We start from the raw sequence: 22267 nt of genomic DNA, 5'->3' as shown, positions 1-22267 counted from the left end.
GGGATGGAACAAGATTGCATTCATGTGCCTTGTTGGGCCAATGAGGCAACCCTGTCTTTTTTAAAACAAGGTCTCGTCATGTTCCCTAAGTTCTTGGCCAAACCACCTTCATAGAAAGTATGCTTTCATGGGTTTCTTTTCCGAGGTTTATTGAAAAAAAGGTACCATAGGTTATAGAAATTCAAACTATGGGGTTGCCCTCCCCTGACCTTCAATTTAGCGTATCTAAATTGGCGTTTCCTAAAGTGGAGATTTTGTCAGTCTCTTACTTATGGTACTTGTACAAACTGCTGAGAAAGCCGTTCTCTTGACTAATAAGGAGGGACAATCCGGTGAATGAAAAATAAAAAACTTTCTCCATTTCTTAACAATCAATCCAAGGCCTTACATTCTCTTACAACTCTTGCAATTGCTGGAAAAGATTTCTGTCCATGTGTTCCATGTGCATATAGCACATCTTCTTCCAAATAATACAAGAGTTAAAGAAAACAGCATGGCTGCTTTATTCTTAGAAGTGAGGGGACCTTAATGCTTTTTGAAATAAAGGAGATGCTTCTTGTTAAAGCTGCCCTTAAAGATTTGCACAGCCCAACTAATACTAAGCTTGGATGACTTAGCTATTCTGATTGAGAAGATGCTCTGAACACAGTATGAGGGCTCAAAATGTGTGGGCCCAGATTCTCATGTCAGAGGCAGCCATTTAGTGAATGGAACCGATGATGGAAAGGCTGAGAGAAGAAAAAGCAATTGCTTCAAAAAGGCAGGAGATGCAGAATTTAAATGTTTGGGTGGACATACAGGTATAAAATAGGTTTCCAATGTGCTCTTTGAATGTGTGGTTTCCTAATAAAAATACTTTTCTAACCTTCTCATGTTTGCTCCGGAATGTGGAACTGAGGGGGAATGTTCTTGCTGTATCTAGCTGCACAGCATGCATCTGACTTCTAAATACAATAGTTCCATCTCAGAGAATTTATAATTTACTGCATGTTGCGGGAGGGCAGAAAAAGAGAGAGAGAGATAAATGAGCAGCAGAGACTGCCAAAGAAAAAGTCAAATGGCAGTGGTGCTGCTAGCAATGAAAGGCATAGCTGTTTAACATGGATCACATGTGGCATAGATGTTATAGAGCTGGTCTTGGACTAGAGAGATCCAGCTTAAAATCCGCCTCAGCCAGAAAGCTCATCTGGTAAACTTGGGCTCTGTATCATTGCTCAGACCCCACTCCCCCTTCAAAGGATAGTTAAGGAGAAAGGAAAGAACATTAGTAACTGTGATTTGATGCAGAGTCATTAGGCATCCTAAGAAGGTAAGTCGGGATATAAAGAAACTTGATACTAGCTATAGAAAGAAGCCCAATTCCAGCTGTTTGAAAAGTAAAAATAATACAATGGGATAGTTGTAGATCAGCATTGTCATGGGATGGAATATGTAAAATGGAACTTAACATAAGAAGAGATTCCCATAGGTTGACAGGATCTAGAAAACTGGCTGATTTACCTTTTCAGTGCATGGCTTCTGAAAAAGCAAAACTGAACATTCATTCCAGAAGAAAACAACTGCAAGGCTACTTTTATCTTGCTGCCAAGAAAGCACCATGGAGGCCTCCACGCAATCCCCAGGAATGGAGTTCAAGTAGAGAGAAACTATTATTTAAAGTTAATTGGAAGACTATGAGTTCTATCTTTCATTTAGGCAATTGGGTATCTAGTTTTGGTAGGTCAATCATTCTCTCAGCCCAAGCCACCTCACAGGACTGTTATTGTGGGGGAAGCAGGAGAGAGCAGCATTAGATGTGGGTATGCTGCCTTGAGTTGAACAAAAATGAGGGGAGATAAAAATCAATAAAAATCAATCAATCAATAAGCAAAAATATGTAATGTGCTATGTAATAAAATAAGTTTTTACCTTTTCGGGGTCAAGCATTTCAAGTTTTGTTTCTGGAGGAGCTTTGACAAGTATGACAGTTTGGTCTTTAAGGCTCCTAATTTCTTGAATATCTTCATACCTAACATACGCTAATGTAATCAGTGTTAAAGAATTGCTGAGCAGCTGTTGAGAACTAGCAAACTAAAGTAGATATTTTAGTAGGCATTTTTATATTGTCTCCCCATTAACCTACCTTCATTAATTTGGGAAACTATTTTTATTATTATTTTTAAAAAGATCATGAATGTGTAATGTAGAGATTATAGTGAAGAGTGAACAAATTACAATCTAGATTCTAGAATCTCATTGCCAGGCTCAGTCACAAAAATGCAGGAGTGGTCCCTGGATTTGGGACAACTTGAGAAGAGTCTTGGGCTCAAAGTCAGCCCAAGACTCTCTATTGATAGTCTTTTGAAAGACATTTTTGCTGATATTTTGCAATATTAAAACAAGGGCCCATGTGTGCTATTGATCACTACTTAAGCACATCCATGAAATATGCCAAATACCAGCCCTATAGCATAGGCCAGTATTTTTCAATTTAGATAATTTTAAGAAAGCACGATGGCTGAGGAATTCTGGAAGTTGAAATCCACACATTGGAAGGTTGAAAAACACTGGCCTTAACCAAAAAAAAAAGAAAAAAAACCGAAGAGCACGAAGTATATTTATTAAAGGAGTGTATCTTCATTCACTATAAAAGGATATTTCCGATCTTCAGAATCCTTTAGCAGCTTGAGGTCATGAGAGCAGCTTTGGATTAACTCATCCAGCTTCTTTTCTTCCTGGCTGAGTTCTGCTACCTCTTTTGACAAGCCTTGACAGTGTGCCAACATGCCCCCGAAATCAGATAGACTGCAGCCCCTTCAAAACAAATGAGCAAACAGTTCGTGGAACACATGGCAGAGTTCTAATCTGAGGAAAGGTGTGTCTCATTCCAGCTGATTCTTATTTTGGAAGAACTAATTCATTAATACAAAGAGCAGAAGAAGAACTCATGGAGTTGCACAGCATTTTTTGGAAAAGAAATAAAAGGCCAATAAAGTATATCTTTATTACCAACAAGGACGTTATTAAAGACAAAAGAATCGATACAATATTTATATTTTATCACTGTAAAATTTATCTCGCCCCAATAAGATTGGCCTATCCCACCTGCTCTGTCAGAAGAGCCATACTGCTGATTTCCCCATCCAAGAAATTGCAGCTGCAGGATAAGACGCTTTTCTGCCATGAATCCTGCCCCCTGGAACATCATGCCCCTCTGGATGAAATCTTCCCCCAATCCTATTGGTCTTTCAAAAGGGCCTGAAAATCTGGCTCTTCCACCTGTCTTGAGCCCCATCTCATTCTAGAGGTGACTACGGTAGATTAAAAGAAGAGCCCACCTCCTCCCTATTTACATATTTCTCATTGTTATCCAGTTTGCTGTTAATTTTAACTTTTTATTCCCAATGTTTTTGATATTTTAACTTTCTAATTGTTCTATACTATTATTTTATGTCACTGTAAACTGCCCAAAGTTGCTCAATAGTGGGATGGGTGGCATATAAATTTAATCAATATATACAAACCAGCAAAGAGTTACAGCTGGCTTGGTTTAGTGGTGATTAAGGCACCAGTATAGAACCCGTGTGAGTTCTAGTCCAAACTTAGGCAATGTAAATCAGCTCTGTGAATTTGGGCCAATCACTCTCTCTGAGCCAACACATCTCACAAGGTGGTTGTGGGGAAAATAGGAGGAGAAAAAGTATTAGGTACCTTTGTTTCCTTGAGTTATTTATACGAATGATAAAGGGAGAAAATAAATAAATAATACAATGGTTGGATTCATAAATTGTATCCAGTCAAGTCTTGCTTGACCATGATTGGTTGAAGAAGACAAAATGGGGGAGGACAGTACTGAAATCATCTAAAGCCATTAACCATGATTTACAAAGCATGAAGCTAGTATGAAAGCCAGTCTGGTTCAGTGGTTAAGGTGCAGGTGAAGAAACCAGGAGACTGTGAATTCTAGGCTTTCCTTAGTTATGGAAGCTGACTGGGTGACCTTGAGCCAGACACCCTCTCTTAGCCCAACTCTCCTCAAAAGGCTGATGTTGTGGGGAAAATAGAAGGCAAAAGTGCTAGGCACAGTATATTCACTATCTTGAATTACATATATAAATGGTGGGATTAAATCAGAGGTGGTGTTCTGCAGGTTCTGACCACTTCTGGAGAACTGGTAGCAGAAATTTTGAGTAGTTTGGAGAACCAGTAAATACCACCTCTGACTGGCCCTGCCCCCATCTATTCTCTACTTCCCAAGTCCCAGCTGATTGGGAGGAAATGGGGATTTTACAGTATCCTTCCCTTGCCACGCCCACCATGCCATGCCACGAACCCAGAATCCCACCACTGGATTAAATATCTAATATCTAATAATATAGTTCACATGTAACACTAAGTTATAAACAAAGAGGCACATTATGGCTCAGTAGTATCCAATCCCGGCCCACGTATTAAGAGCAGGAACTATGAAGTAAACTTTGTGTTACATGCAATGTATTCAGCAAAGGAACATATGAAAAATATGTAATAGTCTGTTTACATGAAGAGGTTTCTTTCAATATGCCATTCCTAATCACAGAAGAGTTTAGTGCCATAAACTATAATGCGTAACAACACTTACAGAAAAGACTGTCCTGTCTTACATTTCTGCAACTTTGAATAAACCATCAACATATACATGAAACATTTCAGGCACATTATTAAATTTCTTAGTCTAGCACTCTGAGGAGCATGGAACACCTTACAAAGCTTGTTAAGTGTAATAGATTGTGGTTCTCAAATTATGTGTTGTCTGTGGAAACTGTCACCTTCTCCATCCAATATGTTGGAATAACCTATAAAATGATTGGTGAGTTTAGTTTATCTCTTCCTTCTTAAAAACAACTTCCTGAATAATTTAAAATTAAGCTAAATATAGTTTTACCCTCATAATTACAAAGTTGAAAACTAGTGTCAACTTTTTCTAGAATGCAAGAAAAATGCAAGAAATGTGATACGTACATCCACTGAATGTTGTTCTTGGATTTTTTCTTAATGAGATGAATGCCTTCCAGAACATTGGTAATATCATAAATCCTCCTTTTTTGTACCTTAAGTACCTCTGCTGCTTTGTTCAAGTCTACCACACCATCAGGAGACTGGCTTAATAATTGAATAAACTTCTTTGTGAGAAGGCCAAGTGATGTATCATACCGTGTCTTTTCTGAAGGAGATTTGGGAGCTGGAAATAAAAAGCATTTAATGCCAATTCAGAAATCTGGTATACCATTTTGTTACAAAAAAATTTAAGGTACCTTATGAGTTGTATTAAAGAACGCTCTAGATAGTTTCACTTCAGCACTTTGCAGGTAGTCCTCAACTTATGACCATAATTGAATTCAAAATGTCTGTTGCTAAGCAAGACAACTGTTAAATGAATTTTGCTCCATTTCACAACCTTTCTTGCCACAGTAGTTAAGTAAATCACCGCAGTTATTAAGTTAGTAATACGGCTGTTAAGTGAATAAGGCTTCCAATTGACTTTGCTTGTCAGAAGGTTGTAAAAGATGATCACATGACCCTGGGACACTGCAACCGTCATAAATATGAACCAGTGGCCAATCATCCAAATTTTCATCATGTGACCATGGAGATGCTGCAACCGCCGTTCAGTGTGACAAACAGTTGTGAGTACTTTTTTCAGAACCATTGTAATTTTGAATGGTAACTAAACGAATGGTTGCAAGTCAAGGATTACCTGTAATTAGTTTGGTTAATTTTCATGGCTAAAACCTCAGGGTCTGTTAGGGCTTTGATCCTGGCTCTGCAAGCATTAATTAACTACTTTTCATTCACAAGGTTTAATTTACCCAGGAAGAACATGTAAGAGACTACATATATTTCATAGAGCTATGCACAGGTTTTCTTACTTTTTGGACTCTCTGGACTTCTTGTTGCAGCTCTGCCTTTCCCCTTCGGAGTTCTCAATCCCTCAGGTAGAAATTGCTGTCCAGGTTCCTCTAGTTCCAATCTTCGTTTTGCCTGTCAAAGAAGTAGAATTCAACAGCATCAGGCAAATCCAAACTCAGTTTTGCATTGTTTAAAAACTAATATCCCACTTGCAGAGGATTCTGAGCACAACTTCAAGGCAGCATGAGCACTGGGGATTATGGAAGTTGTAGTCTAAAGCAATTGTGATAAATCTATCTATCTGTCTGTCTGTCTGTCTGTCTGCCGCCTACCTACCTACCTACCTACCTATGGAGCAGTAATTTACATAGGTAAAGGTTGGAAAATGCTAAATTAAGGCATGCAACAGACAGCTTGAAACCATGTAAAACCTTTCTCCCATAGAATTACCATTAACTTTATAAACTTACATGTATTTTTCGTAGTAGCCAAGATGAAAGATATCATTGCTTATTCTTTGGGGTACTGAACAGGAAATCATAATTTAAAAATGCCTTCTAGTCTTATTGTGTTTTTTAGAAGTCTATTCCTTGTTTCCTATCTGGACTTTTAACAAAGGTGCATAAATACAAAAACTCTATCATAGTATTGCTACTACACTTTCAAACAGGGTTACTTAATAAAAATTTGAATAGAGTAATATGTTTTTTATAAATGCTCAAGTTGCTTCTGCTGAATTCGGTGTTCATTTTTTATTTCCTGATATCTCCATATGGTTTTCTCTGTTGTGAGATAGTAGGCTTTAATGTGACAGTTATAGATAAAGTTCTGTGGGCGCTGGATATAACCACCAATACTAGCGTTAATTCCAAATCTTAAAGAAGTGGTTTCTTTTTAAGCACCATACTTAAATTCAAAAAGAATATCTATGTATATCATAAACATAATGGAAGTCTTATCGCAATCATTACTCAATACAACATCCAGATTTACAAGTAAAATTATAAAATTATAAACTCCAAGTGAGAAAAGAAAAAAAGTTCTCCTAAAATGACTGTAGATAAAGATATATTGTTATTCATTTATTCAATTTTATGGCTGCACATATCAAATACACGACTCTGGGCAGGTAAAATTAATAAAAACACGTTAAGAAACAACATATTAAGAAAAAAGGAAGTTTAGAAGCTAAAATATTTATGTGATTTAGGAACCCCAAATTATGTAAACCAATCAGATAAAATACCATATCTATAAAATGCTTTTGAAAAATTACTGTACCCCATAAAATGCCTCAAAAAGTACTATAACATTTTAATATATCTGTATTTTAACATACCATATTAATATTTAAAGTGCTAGAATATTTGGGCCTAAATTTTACTAAAACAGTTATCAAATTCTTTATTAAGAAAACAAGTCAGTGCCACAATGAAAAAGCTTTCATCACAATGCTAATTAACTTCCATGAGATCTGTAATATAATAAAAATCTTAAAATATTTATCCAGATAAAGTTAAAAGATCTTCAAATTCAGCATGCTCTTAGGTAGAATGTTGGCACTTGCCAGGTAATTGTTCAAATAGTATTTTGCATGATTACCAATGTGGAGAATTTGATTATTATTTTTTTGCATCAAAGGGGCAAGCAAAGCTCTATTTGTAACAAAAGTACAATTGGCAGCACAAAAGAACATGGGCAAGAATTTCTATGTTCCAAAGCCACACGGACAGGGTCTTTCCTGTCCTCAGAAGGATCTTCTGAGATATTCCTTCAGGGATTGCTGATGGGAAATCATCAAAATGAATACTCTTCTATCCTGTTTCCCCGGATAGTAAGTCCAATTGGGCTTTTGAGCACATGCGCTTTAATAAGCCCTCACGCCCAAAATAAGTCCTCCCCTAAAATATTTAAATGCATGTGCAGCCGGTCCCTGCCATTTCTTGAGGGGAAGGGGGAACCTGCCCACACACCACACATGTACCTGCCATCCATGAGGAACAGTCTCGCGGAGGCCGCTCCCACAAACTCTATCTACCACGCCTCTTCTCTTAGTGACGGCTGCAAAAAGAACGGCAGGCCCACCAACGCTAGGGATGGCAAGAGTGTGCCAGAAACAGAGACAGAACTTCTGGCCCTCTCTGGATCAGCTGATCCACGAGCTGAGGTTAAGGGGCCTCCTGCACCTCAAAAATAATAAGACCTCCCCAAAAATAAGGCCAAGCACTTATTTTGGGGGGTCAAAAGAAAATAAGGCCCTGTCTTATTTTCAGGTATACTTTGAGAAAGTATGAGATACTGGGTTGCTTGAAGGATAAACCCAAAGTAAGACTTGCAAAACCTCTGCTTTGAACTTTTTGCCTGTTCATATTGGTTACTTAATCTTAATTCAGAGTCTTTGTGTTGTTCTATTTTATTCTCAAGAGCATTGGTGGTGGTGGTGGTGGGGATTATAATGGCTACCCTGCTTCTATGCATCTTCTGCGAGGCATAAAACATTGGGAGCTTTCCAACTTCTATTTGTCTGAAAGATCATCCCAGTGTAATTAAAACAAGCCAAACTGATCAAATTTCTGTCCATTGACAATGAAGGCATAATCATCTTGAGTAAACTTTACATTGTGCTACCTAGACCAGAACAACCATGTTACAACAAGACAATTCTGATAGAGCAGGCTCAATCCTACCTACTCAATTTTAGTACATTGTATTTTTCTGACTTCATAGACACATCAATGCAGTTTATTGGCAATAGCCAGAAGTTGTTTGCCACTGTCGTCTTCTGGGATGTTTTTCAACTTCCCAGTCTAGACTATAGCTCAGGGTTTCCCCGGAGATATTCTATCCAAGTACTAACCAAGCCCAATCCTATTTAGTTTATAAGTACAAACAAGATCAGCCACATATTGCAAACTTTTGAGATGTACACAGTAGATATAAATATATTATTGATATAAACATAATATTAATACGTATAATATATTAAAGTTACATTGACTAGTCAGAAGACACTTGGTCTATACTAGGCCATATATTACTTAAAAAGGGTACACTAAAGATATGACCAAGAGAATACCAAATATTGATGGCCAAAAATAAAACCATATGTTTAACAACAAGATATCCTAGATTTTGATTTATTATAAATGTATTATCTCAAAAATCTCCATGTGTCTTATAATAAAGACGCTGCACTTTTGCAAACATGTATACACAGAACACACACATGCACACAAAAAATTGGCACCAGAATTGCTAAATCAACATATTTCTAAGAAACACCCTATTAACTCAGCTATTTGCAGGAGCATTGCTTGATACATTACCAAAACTTTTATAGTTGCTGTTAGATCTCTGGCTGTCAAATGTTTTCTGGCAAGATAGAACTCCAATCTGGCTATTATGCTTTGTTTTAAAAATCAAACTAATTGTGTAAAACATGTAAAGGAAAGAATAATCCTGAATTTCTTTGCCTGGAATATTGTTCTTAGACATCTGGTTAAAACAAAGACAGATTATAGGCTTACAAGACTTATTGACTGACAAGCCACTGATAGGCTACATCAAACAATTGCTAGATGCAACATAAAAGGTCTATGAATATTCTAATGGATGACAAGTTTCAATGTCAAATATTCTGACCTAATCATATCCCTTAAAATTCCTTTTTGTAGTTATTTACAAATAATGGTGAAGTCTTGAGATTTTATTCAAGCATACTCAAGAAATGACATATGTTGCGAGAGTATTCTAACAGTACAGTAAAGACAGCAAACTAAAAATGCTTCACTGAATCCTTTTCAGAGAGGCCCAATTCTACATCTAAAACAAAGACTGTTTAGAAATGGAAAACATACCAACAGTCATCTGGAAAACATGCAAGTTCAAACTCAGTTTCCCCACTAATCAACTTGTCAGTAAACATCTTTCCGGTCATACACCCACTGATACATTGGTTTAATTATTTCATAAGTAGAAAAATGTTTACTATTAGTGAATTTCAGAAGACTTTACCCACAGACAATTCTAAATATGCTATATGACCAATTTGTTTTTGCCCAGGTAAGTGCATTACTATTATCCTTTAATTATAATAGAATTCTACCTCTTTCAAATAAAGTTACAATTTCTGCCTCTTCCAAGACTTCGAGCTTTTTTGTTAGTTTGCAGTTCAGCTGATATTTCAGGGTGGGAATGATGGAAAGCAATGGAAGAATTTCAGTTTTGGAATATAGTGTTTTCTATGTGCTTTTAAAATTCACAAAGTTTAACTTCAGAAGTGTTGTAGCCTGCTCTGAGAGAGGTGTATGCAGCTTTTATAATGACTCATCACTTTAAAAACACCACTGTCAGCTATGAACTGAAAATGCAAGCCCGTAATTACCACTGATAGCAGAAATCTAAGCAGCAACATCTGTAGTCGAAGATTTTACCTCTTGCAGCTCAAATATTCAACATTTTAAAATAACCATCCATCCCCACTGGGATGTCCTACATATACATTGACACTAAAAATCCCATACAATAAAATCAAATTTCCATACTGACTGGGATTCTGGGAATTTCAGTTTTCATATCTTGTGACATCTGTTTAGGAAAGGAAGCAGAGTATTTTCACATAGTATAGTTATCATGAGAGATACTTATGCCTTCCACAATAGCCAATAAGCATTTTCATTATAATTTTGTATTTAAAACATATGCAGACCAACGTTTCATGCAAACTGAATAAATGTATGTTATGAAAATAAAATCTATGTTATACACAAGTCACATAAGGAATATTTTGCTAAACTGATTCAACTTTTTTCAGCCAAGAGCTTTATATACATACATAGGTTTCAGAATCTCATGATTTCAGCTAATACATATCAGCCAATTGTAAAACTTATGTGTGGATTTATTGTTCAGATATAAATTACAGCAAAGTGTCTTTTTAAAAAATGTTTCTTTATGAAAATGAAAGGCAACATCTCCCCCACCCTTTAACTGAAAGAGTTATATTTCAGTGGTTCACAAGCCTAAAATACTATAGTCAGTAATGTGAAAACAAAACCTAAAACCAAAATAACTAGTACAATTGCAGAATTTGTCTCTTAAATTTGAATTGGTGCATAAAAACACGCTAAGGATTTAAAGGCAAAAACCCATTCTATTTTAAGCCTTCCAGTGTCGAGAAATGCTGAATGGCTGTTTTGTCAAAAGATTTTAGATTCCTGAAAATTAAGTACCACTTGAATTCATTTGCAACAGTAAAATATCACCACCCTTGTTCTTCCCAGTCCAAAGGGGGCTTATGATATTCCAGCATCATCAATGTAGAGGAGCATAGGGAATTTGTGCCGTTATTTAGGAGTATGAAAATATGGGGCCATCATTGAACTGACATATAGATTAAAGAGTGAAGGGGAAAGAATTTTTTCTGAACAATTCAATATTGTGTCAGAGGACACCATGAGGCTTATACTTCACTCATAAAGTTGTGTTGACATATAACTTCAGTATTAGAAAAAGAAGGTGGTGTTATTATTGTAGTTATGATTGGTCACAGTCAGATATATAGACAGGATTTGGTATTTTTGTTCAATCTATTGAGACCTATTATCATTATACACAATGTGAAGTTACAGCTTTTGGGTGGTGTTGACCATGCCTCTCCTAATGTTTGCAAGTACACATTTTTGTCAATTATTAACTAGTTGCTGTCTTTTTAATGCAACACTTTAGTAAACTATCTAATCCGATGCAAGCTAATCAGATATTTAAGCCAAATTTCCAGGAAATGTCATTTTTAATAGCTTTCTCTCTAACCATTTCTGCTGTAATTAGTACTTGCATTTGATTTTTGCTAAATTCATCTGCACATTCTTCTATCCATCCAGTATTTTTATTATAGCATTTTTGGCATGTCTATAGATCTATTTGAAACAGTATTGTATTCTTTTTGCTTGGTTTTCCATTTACAGAATTTTATTTCCATTTATACTTTGGTTGAATTGTGTGGTCTGATTGAAACTGTTGGTTTTGAATAACTTGGATTATTCATGCGTTATACTGTTTGATTTTCCCAGCTATTGCTGTTTTTTGTTGCTTTATGATTTCCAAAGCTTCAAAAAAATTTGGTACAAAGTCAATTTTATTAAACTTGTCTTGATTCTTATATTCTTCAACTTTTGCTTTTCCATATAATATAAATTATTTGTATCTGATCTTAAGTTCTTTATCTTGCCCTTCAGTCTGATCTTCCACTTAAATATTTTGCTTTTAGTTTTCTAATTTCAATAGCGATTTCTTCGGTAACTGCCACTGCTGTATTCATATCCATCATGATAGGTGCTAGGTTTCTTTTGGGACACTACTTTCAACAATGGAAGTCTTACCTTGCTATAGATAATTCTGCATATGCCATAATCTTCCATTTTCCCCCTTGTTAGTGGGTTAGTTCATAGGTGTCAGTGTAGACTCTGACACAATCTGTTGTATTACTCCTTCTAAGTTATCATTTCTGTAATTCACATTAACTCTTTCATTTTGAATGGTTGTTATCTGGCTCTTCATTTTCACAACTTTTCACATTCTCTTTCCGTTCCGCATCCTTTAATATTTTATTTCTATAATAAATATTCTTTTATCTGTTAAATTTTGTTCAATGGCATTTTAGTGTGGACAAATTCTTTTCCACAGTTCAAATATTCACTTTAAGTAGGCCATCTTAGTTGGTTCCAATTTATCATTGCCAAGTGATAATGGTGCAATTTTCAAACACAGTATACTTGGTCTGCAGTTGTTGTTCTTCCAGTAATCCTACAAGGCTAAGCCTTGGTTGCCTTGCCATAGCTCCCGAGTTTCATTCCCTCTTGTCAACAGATACCCTGGAATTCTAACATCTGACGTAGCAATCCGCAATCTGGTACAGGATTCTTTTTCTGCTTTTAAAATCTATTAAATAGGTTGGCTCTTCTGCCAAGACCTGCCTGGATGAGTAACTTTTTTGATAGAATACAATACCTGCCATCGTAGATCTTGACTCTGTCAGAGCATCACAAGTGGGGATCCATGGAGGGGTTGTTTTATTGCTGCTTATATTATTGAGCCCAAATTTTTTGTTATTAAGTGAGACATTTGTTAAGTACGTTTTGCCCCATTTCATGACCTTTCTTGCCATAGTTGTCAAGTGAGTCACTGCAGCTGTGAAGTTAGTAATATGATTAAGTGAATCTGGGTTCCTCATTAACTTTCCTTGTCAGGTTGCAAAAGGGACTCACATGATCCTGGGACACTACAACCATCATAAATATGTGCCAGTTGCCGAGTACCTGAATTTTGGTGCTGGTGAGGATGCCGATGGTTGTGTGAAAAATGGTCACATCTGTTTTTTTCAGTATTGTAACTTCAAGTGGTCACTAAGTGAATGGTTGTAAGTGGAGGACTACCTGTACTGAGACCTTCCTACAGATCAGGACTAGGTAGGTGTTAAAAGATATTGTTGCAGGATGTCTATTGTTGAGCTCCCTTTTCTGAATCCTGCCTGTTCTGTCTCTGTCCAATATTGGTGCTCATGGTTCAAATGTTTATCATATAATTAGCTAACATTCAGAAGACTCATAGACCTATAATTGCATAGCTCATCCTATTTCCCTTTTTATAAATATTATTGCCAACTCCATATTTTCTGATCAATGAATGTCAACAGAGATACTAGCCGAAGCCCCCTCTAGTTGCAAGTATTATTATTTCAGGCAAAAAGCAATCAACAGCTACAGCTTTGCTCATCTTAAGCAATTAGTTTACTTCTTGCACAGAGGACACTAATTTTACTCCTGGCCCAGATTGATCTCATTCTCCTTTGTGTTACTACCAGAGTCCATGTAAAATACTCCCAGATTTAAAATGCCACTGGATTGACAGACTGGGAGTAGGAAGGGAGTGAATGGTTTACCTACTCTGGTAATTTGCCAGAAGTGAAAGAAATCTCTCTTCTTGACGCATTGAATTAATTTCTGCATGTCTCCTTATTGCGAGTTTTTCCTCTAGAAGGGACCGAGCGTTTAAGTTCAATAAGGAAAATATTGGTCCTCAGGAGATTGTTTAATCTTCCTACTTGCAGTCTGACATAACATTTAAGGAGCCGAGGTGGCGCAGTGGTTAGGGTGCAGTACTGCAGGCCACTTCAGCTGACTGTTATCTGCAGTTCAGTGGTTAGATCTCACCGGCTCAAGGTTGACTCAGCCTTCCATCCTTCCGAGGTGGGTGAAATGAAGACCCAGACTGTGGGGGCAATTTGCTGACTCAATTTGCTAAACAAATGTGTAAACCGCTTAGAGAGGGCTGAAAGCTCTATGAAGCGGTATATAAGTCTAATTAATAAATAAATTTTCAGCTGTGCACAATCCTGATGAAACTATTTTTTGTTCTTTACATTCCAATTTAAGTGAGACATTAGCTAAACCGTACACTGTAAATCTGAACATGTTTTGAGAGATTTGGCTGGCTAGTGTGCTCAAATTTCTAAGTTAACTCTTGCTGCCAGTTATTCTAAGACCATTTTAAAATTACTTTTGTTCCATCTATTCATACTTCTGCTGTTGTTTTGCAACTACGGGGTGTTGATTGCATCTGTTCTTACAGGTTCATGACATCAGAGGTGGCATCCAGCAGGTTCTGACCAGTTCTGGAGAACCAGTAGCGGAAATTTTAAGTAGTTCGGAGAATCGGTAAATATCACCTCTGACTGGCCCTGCCCCCATCTATTCTCTGCCTCCCAAGTCCCAGATGATTGGCAGGGAATGGAATGGGGAGGGGATGGAGATTTTACAGTATCCTTCCCCTTCCATGCCCAAGCCACACCATGCCCACCAAGTCATGCCCACAGAACAGGTAGCAAAAAAAATTTCAATCCCATAACTAGATGATATAATTAGTATTAGGGGAGTGATGATAGCTGTATAATTGAGAATTTACCTCTATCCACTATAAGGCATTTAGGAGATAACATGACAGATGGAAGGGTTGACTGCTGATCTTCTCCCTGCCACTCCCCCCAATTCTGCAGTGTGATCTCCATTTAGGGAGCCATTGAGTTTTATATTACATATTCTGACAATAACACACAATTACACAGATATATATATATATATATATATATATATATATATATATATATATATATGTATGTATGTATGTATGTATGTACGTACGTACGTACGTACGTACGTACGTACGTACGTACGTACGTACGTATGTACATACATACATATATATACAAATAAACACACACACACACACATACACACATATATATATATATCCATTTAAGGCATCTTAGAGGTCAGTGATGTATTTTATTCCATTTCCCTGTTGCCAGTATCAAATGGAGGCTTCATCACCAATATTTATGAGTGTGCCCTGACTTCATGTTCTTCTTGCCTCTCCCACCATGCTGTACCCTATGTGGAACAGCAAATTTATATTAATATTGTCAATGCAATTCCATCAGCAGAACTGGGTTCAGTGGGATTGATTTTTGGCAACAGGACATATAATTTGTTTAGGATTTAAATCCCAATGGTATGTTCAGTATATTGAAGCAATGCAATCTAAAGGCATTCATATTCTTAGCAGTTCTTGTAATAACCAGTAAATTTTTCCTGAAACTTGGAAGAAATGTATGAGTAGAACAATAGCAAAAGTATTCTTACTGAACAAAAGCTGAACTGCAATTATGCTTATTGAGTAATAGTGACAAATTTCTGGGTATTCCTTTCAGTGATGTTCAATACTGTCAATAACCTAAAGAATGATTCTTTACATTCTTATTGGGCTTCTTCCATGGATTGTAAACAATTGAATAAATTTAAGTTATCCAAAATGGCTTCTGGAGAAAAACAGAAGCATTTTTGGTATTCTGGATACTTACCAACTTAAATAATTTTATTTCCTATGGACTTGCAATTTAACAACTGGAGGTATACGTGTATTACTACTATGACTCATGTTGAAACTTTGATTTTACACTTCAAGTTTCAGAATATAATTTTATGGCTATATACCGGTACTTTAAAATACATGTTCTGAGAATACAGTTTTAGACAGTTTCTGGAAATCATAATATTTCAGAAAGAAGCAGAACCCTAATGAAGTGGGAATCTCACAAGCATAAACCTTGGAAAATAATACTGAATATTCTAATCTCCTCCTTCCGTCTCCCTCTCTTCATTATCATTGAAGTCACAAAACTGCATTCAGCACAAGGAACTGAGAAGTTGCAGCAAAAAGCAGTAGTAGTGAGAAAAGATAGTTTGGAATTTCTACATCAAAACATTTAGTTGTAAATACTTATTTGACAAGACATCTACTGTATGTGGAATCATTTCCCAATGTGAAAAAATAGAACAAAGATAATGAAATAATAGACACTTTAAAATGAAATTTTCCTTTCACATAAATAAATTATTTTTCAATAATAATTTCAAATTTCTATTCCAAAAGATTTTGGCATATCTCTAGGTACCTCAGGCAAATACAAAATGCACCTAGGAAATTTTGATTTTTCATTTCAAAGCTGACAATTTTTATAAACTTTTAAAATTAGGGGTATATTTGTTTTAATTGAATCTTATACTGAAAGAAAAATGTATTGTGATTAAATATAAGCATCACTACAGATGCTTTTAAGAAATGATGTCTAGCATACTGGGCCAATAAAAATGAGAATAGCTTTAGTGGAGTTCAATAGAAGAACTAAACAAAACAGAACCCAAACAAAATAATATCTTAAATTTACTCATCTGTGATTTTACAGTCATTCATGTATGACTCGTGAATGAATCTGATCACTTTGTAAACTGGTTGCAACATGCATTTGTTCACCTATATCAATCTCAGTCACCTATAGATCAACAGTGGCCTTCAAATACCATGCAACTCTCCAGTCACCTATTTTCAGTTCTAATTCTCACATAATGGTACTGAAACTGGGTAGCAAATTTTTATAGTCTATGAGCTCCAAAGAGGCAGAAATGAAAGTCCCACACAGACTATGGGGCAAAGCATTACTGACCCACCCATTCATCCAAGATAGCTCATGCACCTGTTTATAGACAATTATTTTTTTGCCAGTAAATAAGTCCTACTCTGTTTTCTTGACATACATCATATACATATAGCTGATCTGTATGGAAACCTAAGCATGCAGGCTGCATGTAGTCTCCCAGGAAGAACTGAAATTTGTCTTTTTTTTTCTTCCTTCCCTTTTTTCAGGATTAAAGTTATGGTAGGGGGGAAATTAGGCTTAAAGTTTTCGTTATTCCCATTCCCATAATTAGCCACTTTTTCAGATTTGGAGAAGTTTAAAGATTAATGCTGGTTCCTGAATCTTTTACAAGGTTCAAGACATTCATTTTGGTTTTTGTAAAAAAAGAAAAAGAAAATCCTGAAATACACAAAAAATTCAGCCCTGCCAATCTGGCTGAGATCGCATTATTGCTCTGCCCAATTATCACGCTCAAATAGGAAAGATATGGGATAGCAGCATACTGAAAGTACAACTTTGAAACTGTGTATCATTTGATTTGTATAGTTTTCCAAAAGTAGGAAAATGTGAGCAGCCCTAAGGCAGCTTCTCAGTCCATTTTGGTGGTCTGAGCAGCACCCCCACAACACAACTATCAAAAATTGTTGGTATGGTTTCCTGATAAGTCTATTGTTTTGAAGAGCGAACTACACTAATATTCTAGTAATAGATACAAGACTCATTGCATTTTCATGATATGGAGCACCTTTTGGATATCTTAATATAGGAAATCTGGATATCTTAAGACAGGAAAAGTCTCATAAGCTTCAGAGCTTTATTCTCTTTCTAGCATTGATGTTACTTCCAGCAGCTGCCTTGATTCCCCCCACCACCAAAATTCTCATATTTAGCAAGATTTACTGAAGTAATGGGAAGCTACTACAAAAATTCCAAAAAGAGAATCAATTAAAATTAAAATCAATAAATCTCAAAAATAGCAAAGATTTTCTGATTTTCTAACAGCCTTCCTGTGCTGTGGCACAAGAGAGTTTTCTTTTTTGATAATATAGAGGCTTATTGCTGCCAGTTTGCATAATCCAGCTCTCAACTATTATATTATTGTGATTTACACTCAGCGGTATCTTCAACAAACCATTTTGACAAAACGACAAAATGTACATCATTCAAGTCCCATCACTTATGTACAACTCTGTAGGATTTGTGTCTTTGCCCATTCCCTACCCATCCTATTTTCCTTCTTCAACACCTCATCAAGATAAAATAAAAATCTTAATTTAAAGCAATACTGCATTATTTGTATGGCACTGTTTCAATATCCATTTTCCTCTTCTGATTGACTTCTGCAAGAAGTTAATTTTTAAAAATGGCATTTGGTTAAATCTACTAACTGCACTTTGTTTGTAATCCTGAAAAAAATTGCAAGCAGTAGATTGTGTTGCTAAATCCAGAAATAAGACTCATTTAAATAGAGTTAAATTAATCCTAAGTAATTTAGAGTTACATCAGGATTAAACACAACTTTCTCTGAACAAAAGGTTTTAGCACAAGTTGTAAGTTGTATTCTGTTTTTCTCATTCGATATGACCATAGGGGGTACTATCTAATGTACTTTTGCCAAATATATTGTTGACAATCCTAGGTATTTTTTTTAACTTGGATTGTGTCTCATTTCCATTTCAACTACTGACACAAAAGCAATTCCACCAGAAGCTTTGGATTGTAATTTTTGGCATTATAGCCACCTAGAGTTGCCCCCCCCCCTCAAATGAGATATGCAGTATATAAATTTAATAATAAATACATGCTACTACTCTCTATTTCAATGTGCAGTGTCCACAATAGATATCCTGCCATTCTTTTGCATTTCTATTCTAATTACTGCCAGAAAAATCAAACTCCTCAAAATAAAATATTATCGGCCACTTTAGATCTTCTCAGGGGATCCTGATATGATGGGATGACTTAGAAACTTCAATGACTTGTGTGAATTCTTTGCAGTAAAGGGTGACCCTTGCATGGAAGTTCCAAAGGACAAGAAGTGAAGCTAAGTGGCAATTCATAATGTGAATAAGAGCAAGCTGAGATCTACAGGCATGAGAAAGGCCACCCATGTAGGAGAAGGAATTCCAGAACCAAATAAAGAAGCTAACTGTACGGACATGGCAGAAAGAATTACCCAAGTTTGGGTGCTAAAGGTTTAGCTTCTCTAATTGGATAGCAATCCTGTAGTTATTACAAAGCATGTAGATTATTCACAAGTAAATCTGGTGATGACATGGCTAAATTAAACCAACAAGATCTTAATGGTGCCTATGGTAATTTTACAGGGACATGAACAATCAGAATATTCAATGTGAAAAGGATAAACAAGGAAAATGTTACCAGAATAGTAATGAAGTAAATTAATGTTTTAGGAAAAAGTAAAACAGATGGCCCTTAATAGTGGCATGAGACCATATGAAGAAATTAAGCATTAGTATAACAAAAAAGACATGTTAAACATGTTTGGTTATAACCCGGTTTATGATTGGATCATAGCTATTATAAGTAATGAATATTCTTTGAACATCTGTGTAATGCTAGTATATATGCCTACTACAAATATAACATGGAAGACACTGAGAATTCTATGGCACACTGCAAAAAGTGCTAAAGACAACATCAAGGAAGGATGTAGTAATAGTTAACTGAAATGCTGAATTTGGAGAAATGGTAAAATCTGAAACAGGAATATTTAAAATGTGATAATGTAATACAAAAAATAGGTCACTACAACAGTTTATTGCTAACACCACTATATGCACCAAAGACAAATTCCTTGTGTATCCAATCACATTTGGCCAATAAAGAATTCTATTCTATTCTATTCAAGCGACTTAAACACAGGCTGGGTATTACTTGATGGACAACATTAAAATCATTAAGTAACAAAAAATGAAGAAATGTAATCAACCAAAAAACTTCCCAAAGTTTTAAACAGGGAAAGACATCCAAATCAGCTTCAAAACAAGCTATCATGTTAACCAAGGAAAAATAAAAGGATGAAAGTCTTGGACAACCAAAATGGCAAATAATGACTTAAAACAGCTTTCCAACTTCAACTAAGAGTACAAGAAAATGCACCTGAATCAGAAAATATCAATACAGGAGAAAAAAAAGATGAGATGTATTTTTAAGAGTGAGAGAAATCACGACGACATTTAAAGCTATCATAAGATCTCATTAATAACCACAAAAGAGAACAGAGACAAATAAGGTTCAAGTGAGATGGAAAGCCTATATTAAAATCCATTATAAATGAGATTATTGAAGTTATATATATCCTCTATAGATCCAATGATGCAATGTAAACTATGCCTTCAAAATGGAGTAAGTCCAAGTATTGTTTTACTTAACTTTATATTTTGTCGGTTCGGAAATATATTTTAGCTATATTTCTATTTATTAAATATATTTGTACAGCTACCCATCTTGCAATAATGACTGGGCAGCTATCATTTAATTATATATTTGTTATTGATTTATTTTAAAATTGCTCTTTTCAGAAATGGAAAATATATGAGATCAGATAATTAATGTAAGGTTAATAAAGAAAATAAAAATAGGTGGTTTTTCTTTGCTTTATAGACTACACCAATGCCTTTCATAGTGTTAATCATGCCAAAATACAAAATATATTAAGACTCTTGTCTCTTTCCAAAACAGGGATAAGTTTGAGATGTGTGCAGTACCATTTTGTTAACCAAGTTAAAAAGAATCATTATGAAATTTCCTTTGACTTTATATTCTTAAAATGAATATTAAAGATTAAAAATGTTAACCAGTATATTAAGTGTAGTAATGCAAAGGTGATAATTTTGGGAAGGGGGAATAGCTTATTGGTAGACCAGGAATAACAGTGAAGAAAAAGGAGAATAATTGTAGCCGGGGAAAGGGAAACACCAATTTAAGTAAGATCATAGAAGATAAAGGTATTTGAAGGATAAAGTGGCAACCAAGATTGTAATAGTTTAAATAATGGTCCTCCCAGTGGCAATGTGTCTGTAAAAACTGGACATTATGAAAAAAATGGTAGGTAGTCATCAATTTTAAATTATGGATCCAAAGGTAACATGAAGAATCAGCTGGCTCATCCTGCAGCAATGCTTCCCGAAGGCAATAACTAGCAAATAGAAACTATTTTGTGATGCTAGCAGATGGTGGGCTAGAACAGAGATTCTCAAACTTTTTAAACAGGGGGCCAATTCATGGTCCTCAGACTGTTGGGGGGGGGGACAGACTGACTGGATGGGTGTGGCTAGGTGGTCATGTGACTGGGTGGTCATGGCCAACGTAGCAGTCCATTAAACAATACATAACATTAAACTTTAATTTGTTATGCTTTTGGGGGTGGAAAGCAGGTTAATGAAGGAATGCAGTTACCTTGAGATGTGTGTACGTCTCTCTTTCTCTCTCTCTCCACCTCCTCTCTCTGGAGGCTGGGGAGGCCAAAAATGGGCCCATTTGTGGTCACCTCGGCCTCCAGAATGTGGGTCAGGGTTGGTGGGGCGATGTGGGTGGGGCAGCTTTGTGGTCCCTTATGGGTTGGATCAATGGCTTCAGCGGGCCGTATATAGCCCCCGGGCCGTAGTTTGAGGACTCCTGGGCTAGAATATTACTATGATTGGCAGATATAAGGGGAACAGAAAAAGCATAATACAATGCATAAACAGACCAAAAATGTATAAAACTGTCCATGATTTAGGTCCGTGATGGCGAATCTATGGCACGTGTGCCAGAGGTGGCACGCAGAGCCCTCTCTGTGGACATGCGTGCCATCACCAGCTGCTCTTCTGGTTTCCGGCCAGCTGGTATTCGCAGGCAGCGGAGCGCTGTTTTCTGGACCATTTTCAGGCCGTTTTTTTTTTGGCTGTTTTCAGGCTGTTCTTCAGGCCATTTTCACGCCTGAAAATGGCCAGAAAATGGGCCGAAGAACGGTCCAGAAAACAGGCTGAAAAATGGCTAAAAACCAGGTGTGCGGGCCAGCTGCTCTTCATGTTTCTGGTGCTCCAGCGCGTGAAGACCAGCTGGCCAGGGCGCATGTCCGTGCCGAAACCCAAAGACCAGCTGGCCTTTGTGGGCATGTGCACCGGGCAGCTGGTGTTCGGATTTGCAGCACTCCAGTGTGTGCACATGCATTCCAGTTTGGGCACTCAGTCCCGAAAAGGTTCGCCATCACTGATTTAGGTTATAGCTTGAAGTAGGTCAAAACAGTATTTATCTATACAGTCCCATAGTTTATGGTTATGTGCAAAAGAAAACAAAAAATAAGTTTGAATAAACCATGGTTAACGCATTCATAGGTAAAGATGAGAAGCAAACTGAAAC

At 36.4% G+C, this 22267-nt stretch overlaps 1 protein-coding gene across 1 annotated transcript in view; it reads right to left on the bottom strand.

The window, feature by feature from the left end:
• The window catches only part of E2F3 (E2F transcription factor 3), a 32745-nt gene that overhangs the window by 5842 nt on the left and 4636 nt on the right, over positions 1 to 22267 (bottom strand). The window contains exons 2-5 of the mRNA XM_032223208.1: positions 5889 to 6000; positions 4981 to 5200; positions 2638 to 2793; positions 1909 to 2023 (exon numbers count right to left, since the gene is read on the bottom strand). Coding sequence (XP_032079099.1) covers positions 1909 to 2023; positions 2638 to 2793; positions 4981 to 5200; positions 5889 to 6000 — 603 coding nt within the window. The remainder of the gene's footprint in view (positions 1 to 1908; positions 2024 to 2637; positions 2794 to 4980; positions 5201 to 5888; positions 6001 to 22267) is intronic.

The sequence above is a fragment of the Thamnophis elegans genome, chromosome 8, assembly GCF_009769535.1.
Source record: "Thamnophis elegans isolate rThaEle1 chromosome 8, rThaEle1.pri, whole genome shotgun sequence".
Classification (NCBI taxonomy): Eukaryota; Metazoa; Chordata; class Lepidosauria; order Squamata; family Colubridae; genus Thamnophis; species Thamnophis elegans.
Note: the sequence above shows the minus strand (reverse complement) of the source record. Positions and strands in the feature narration are given on the sequence as shown.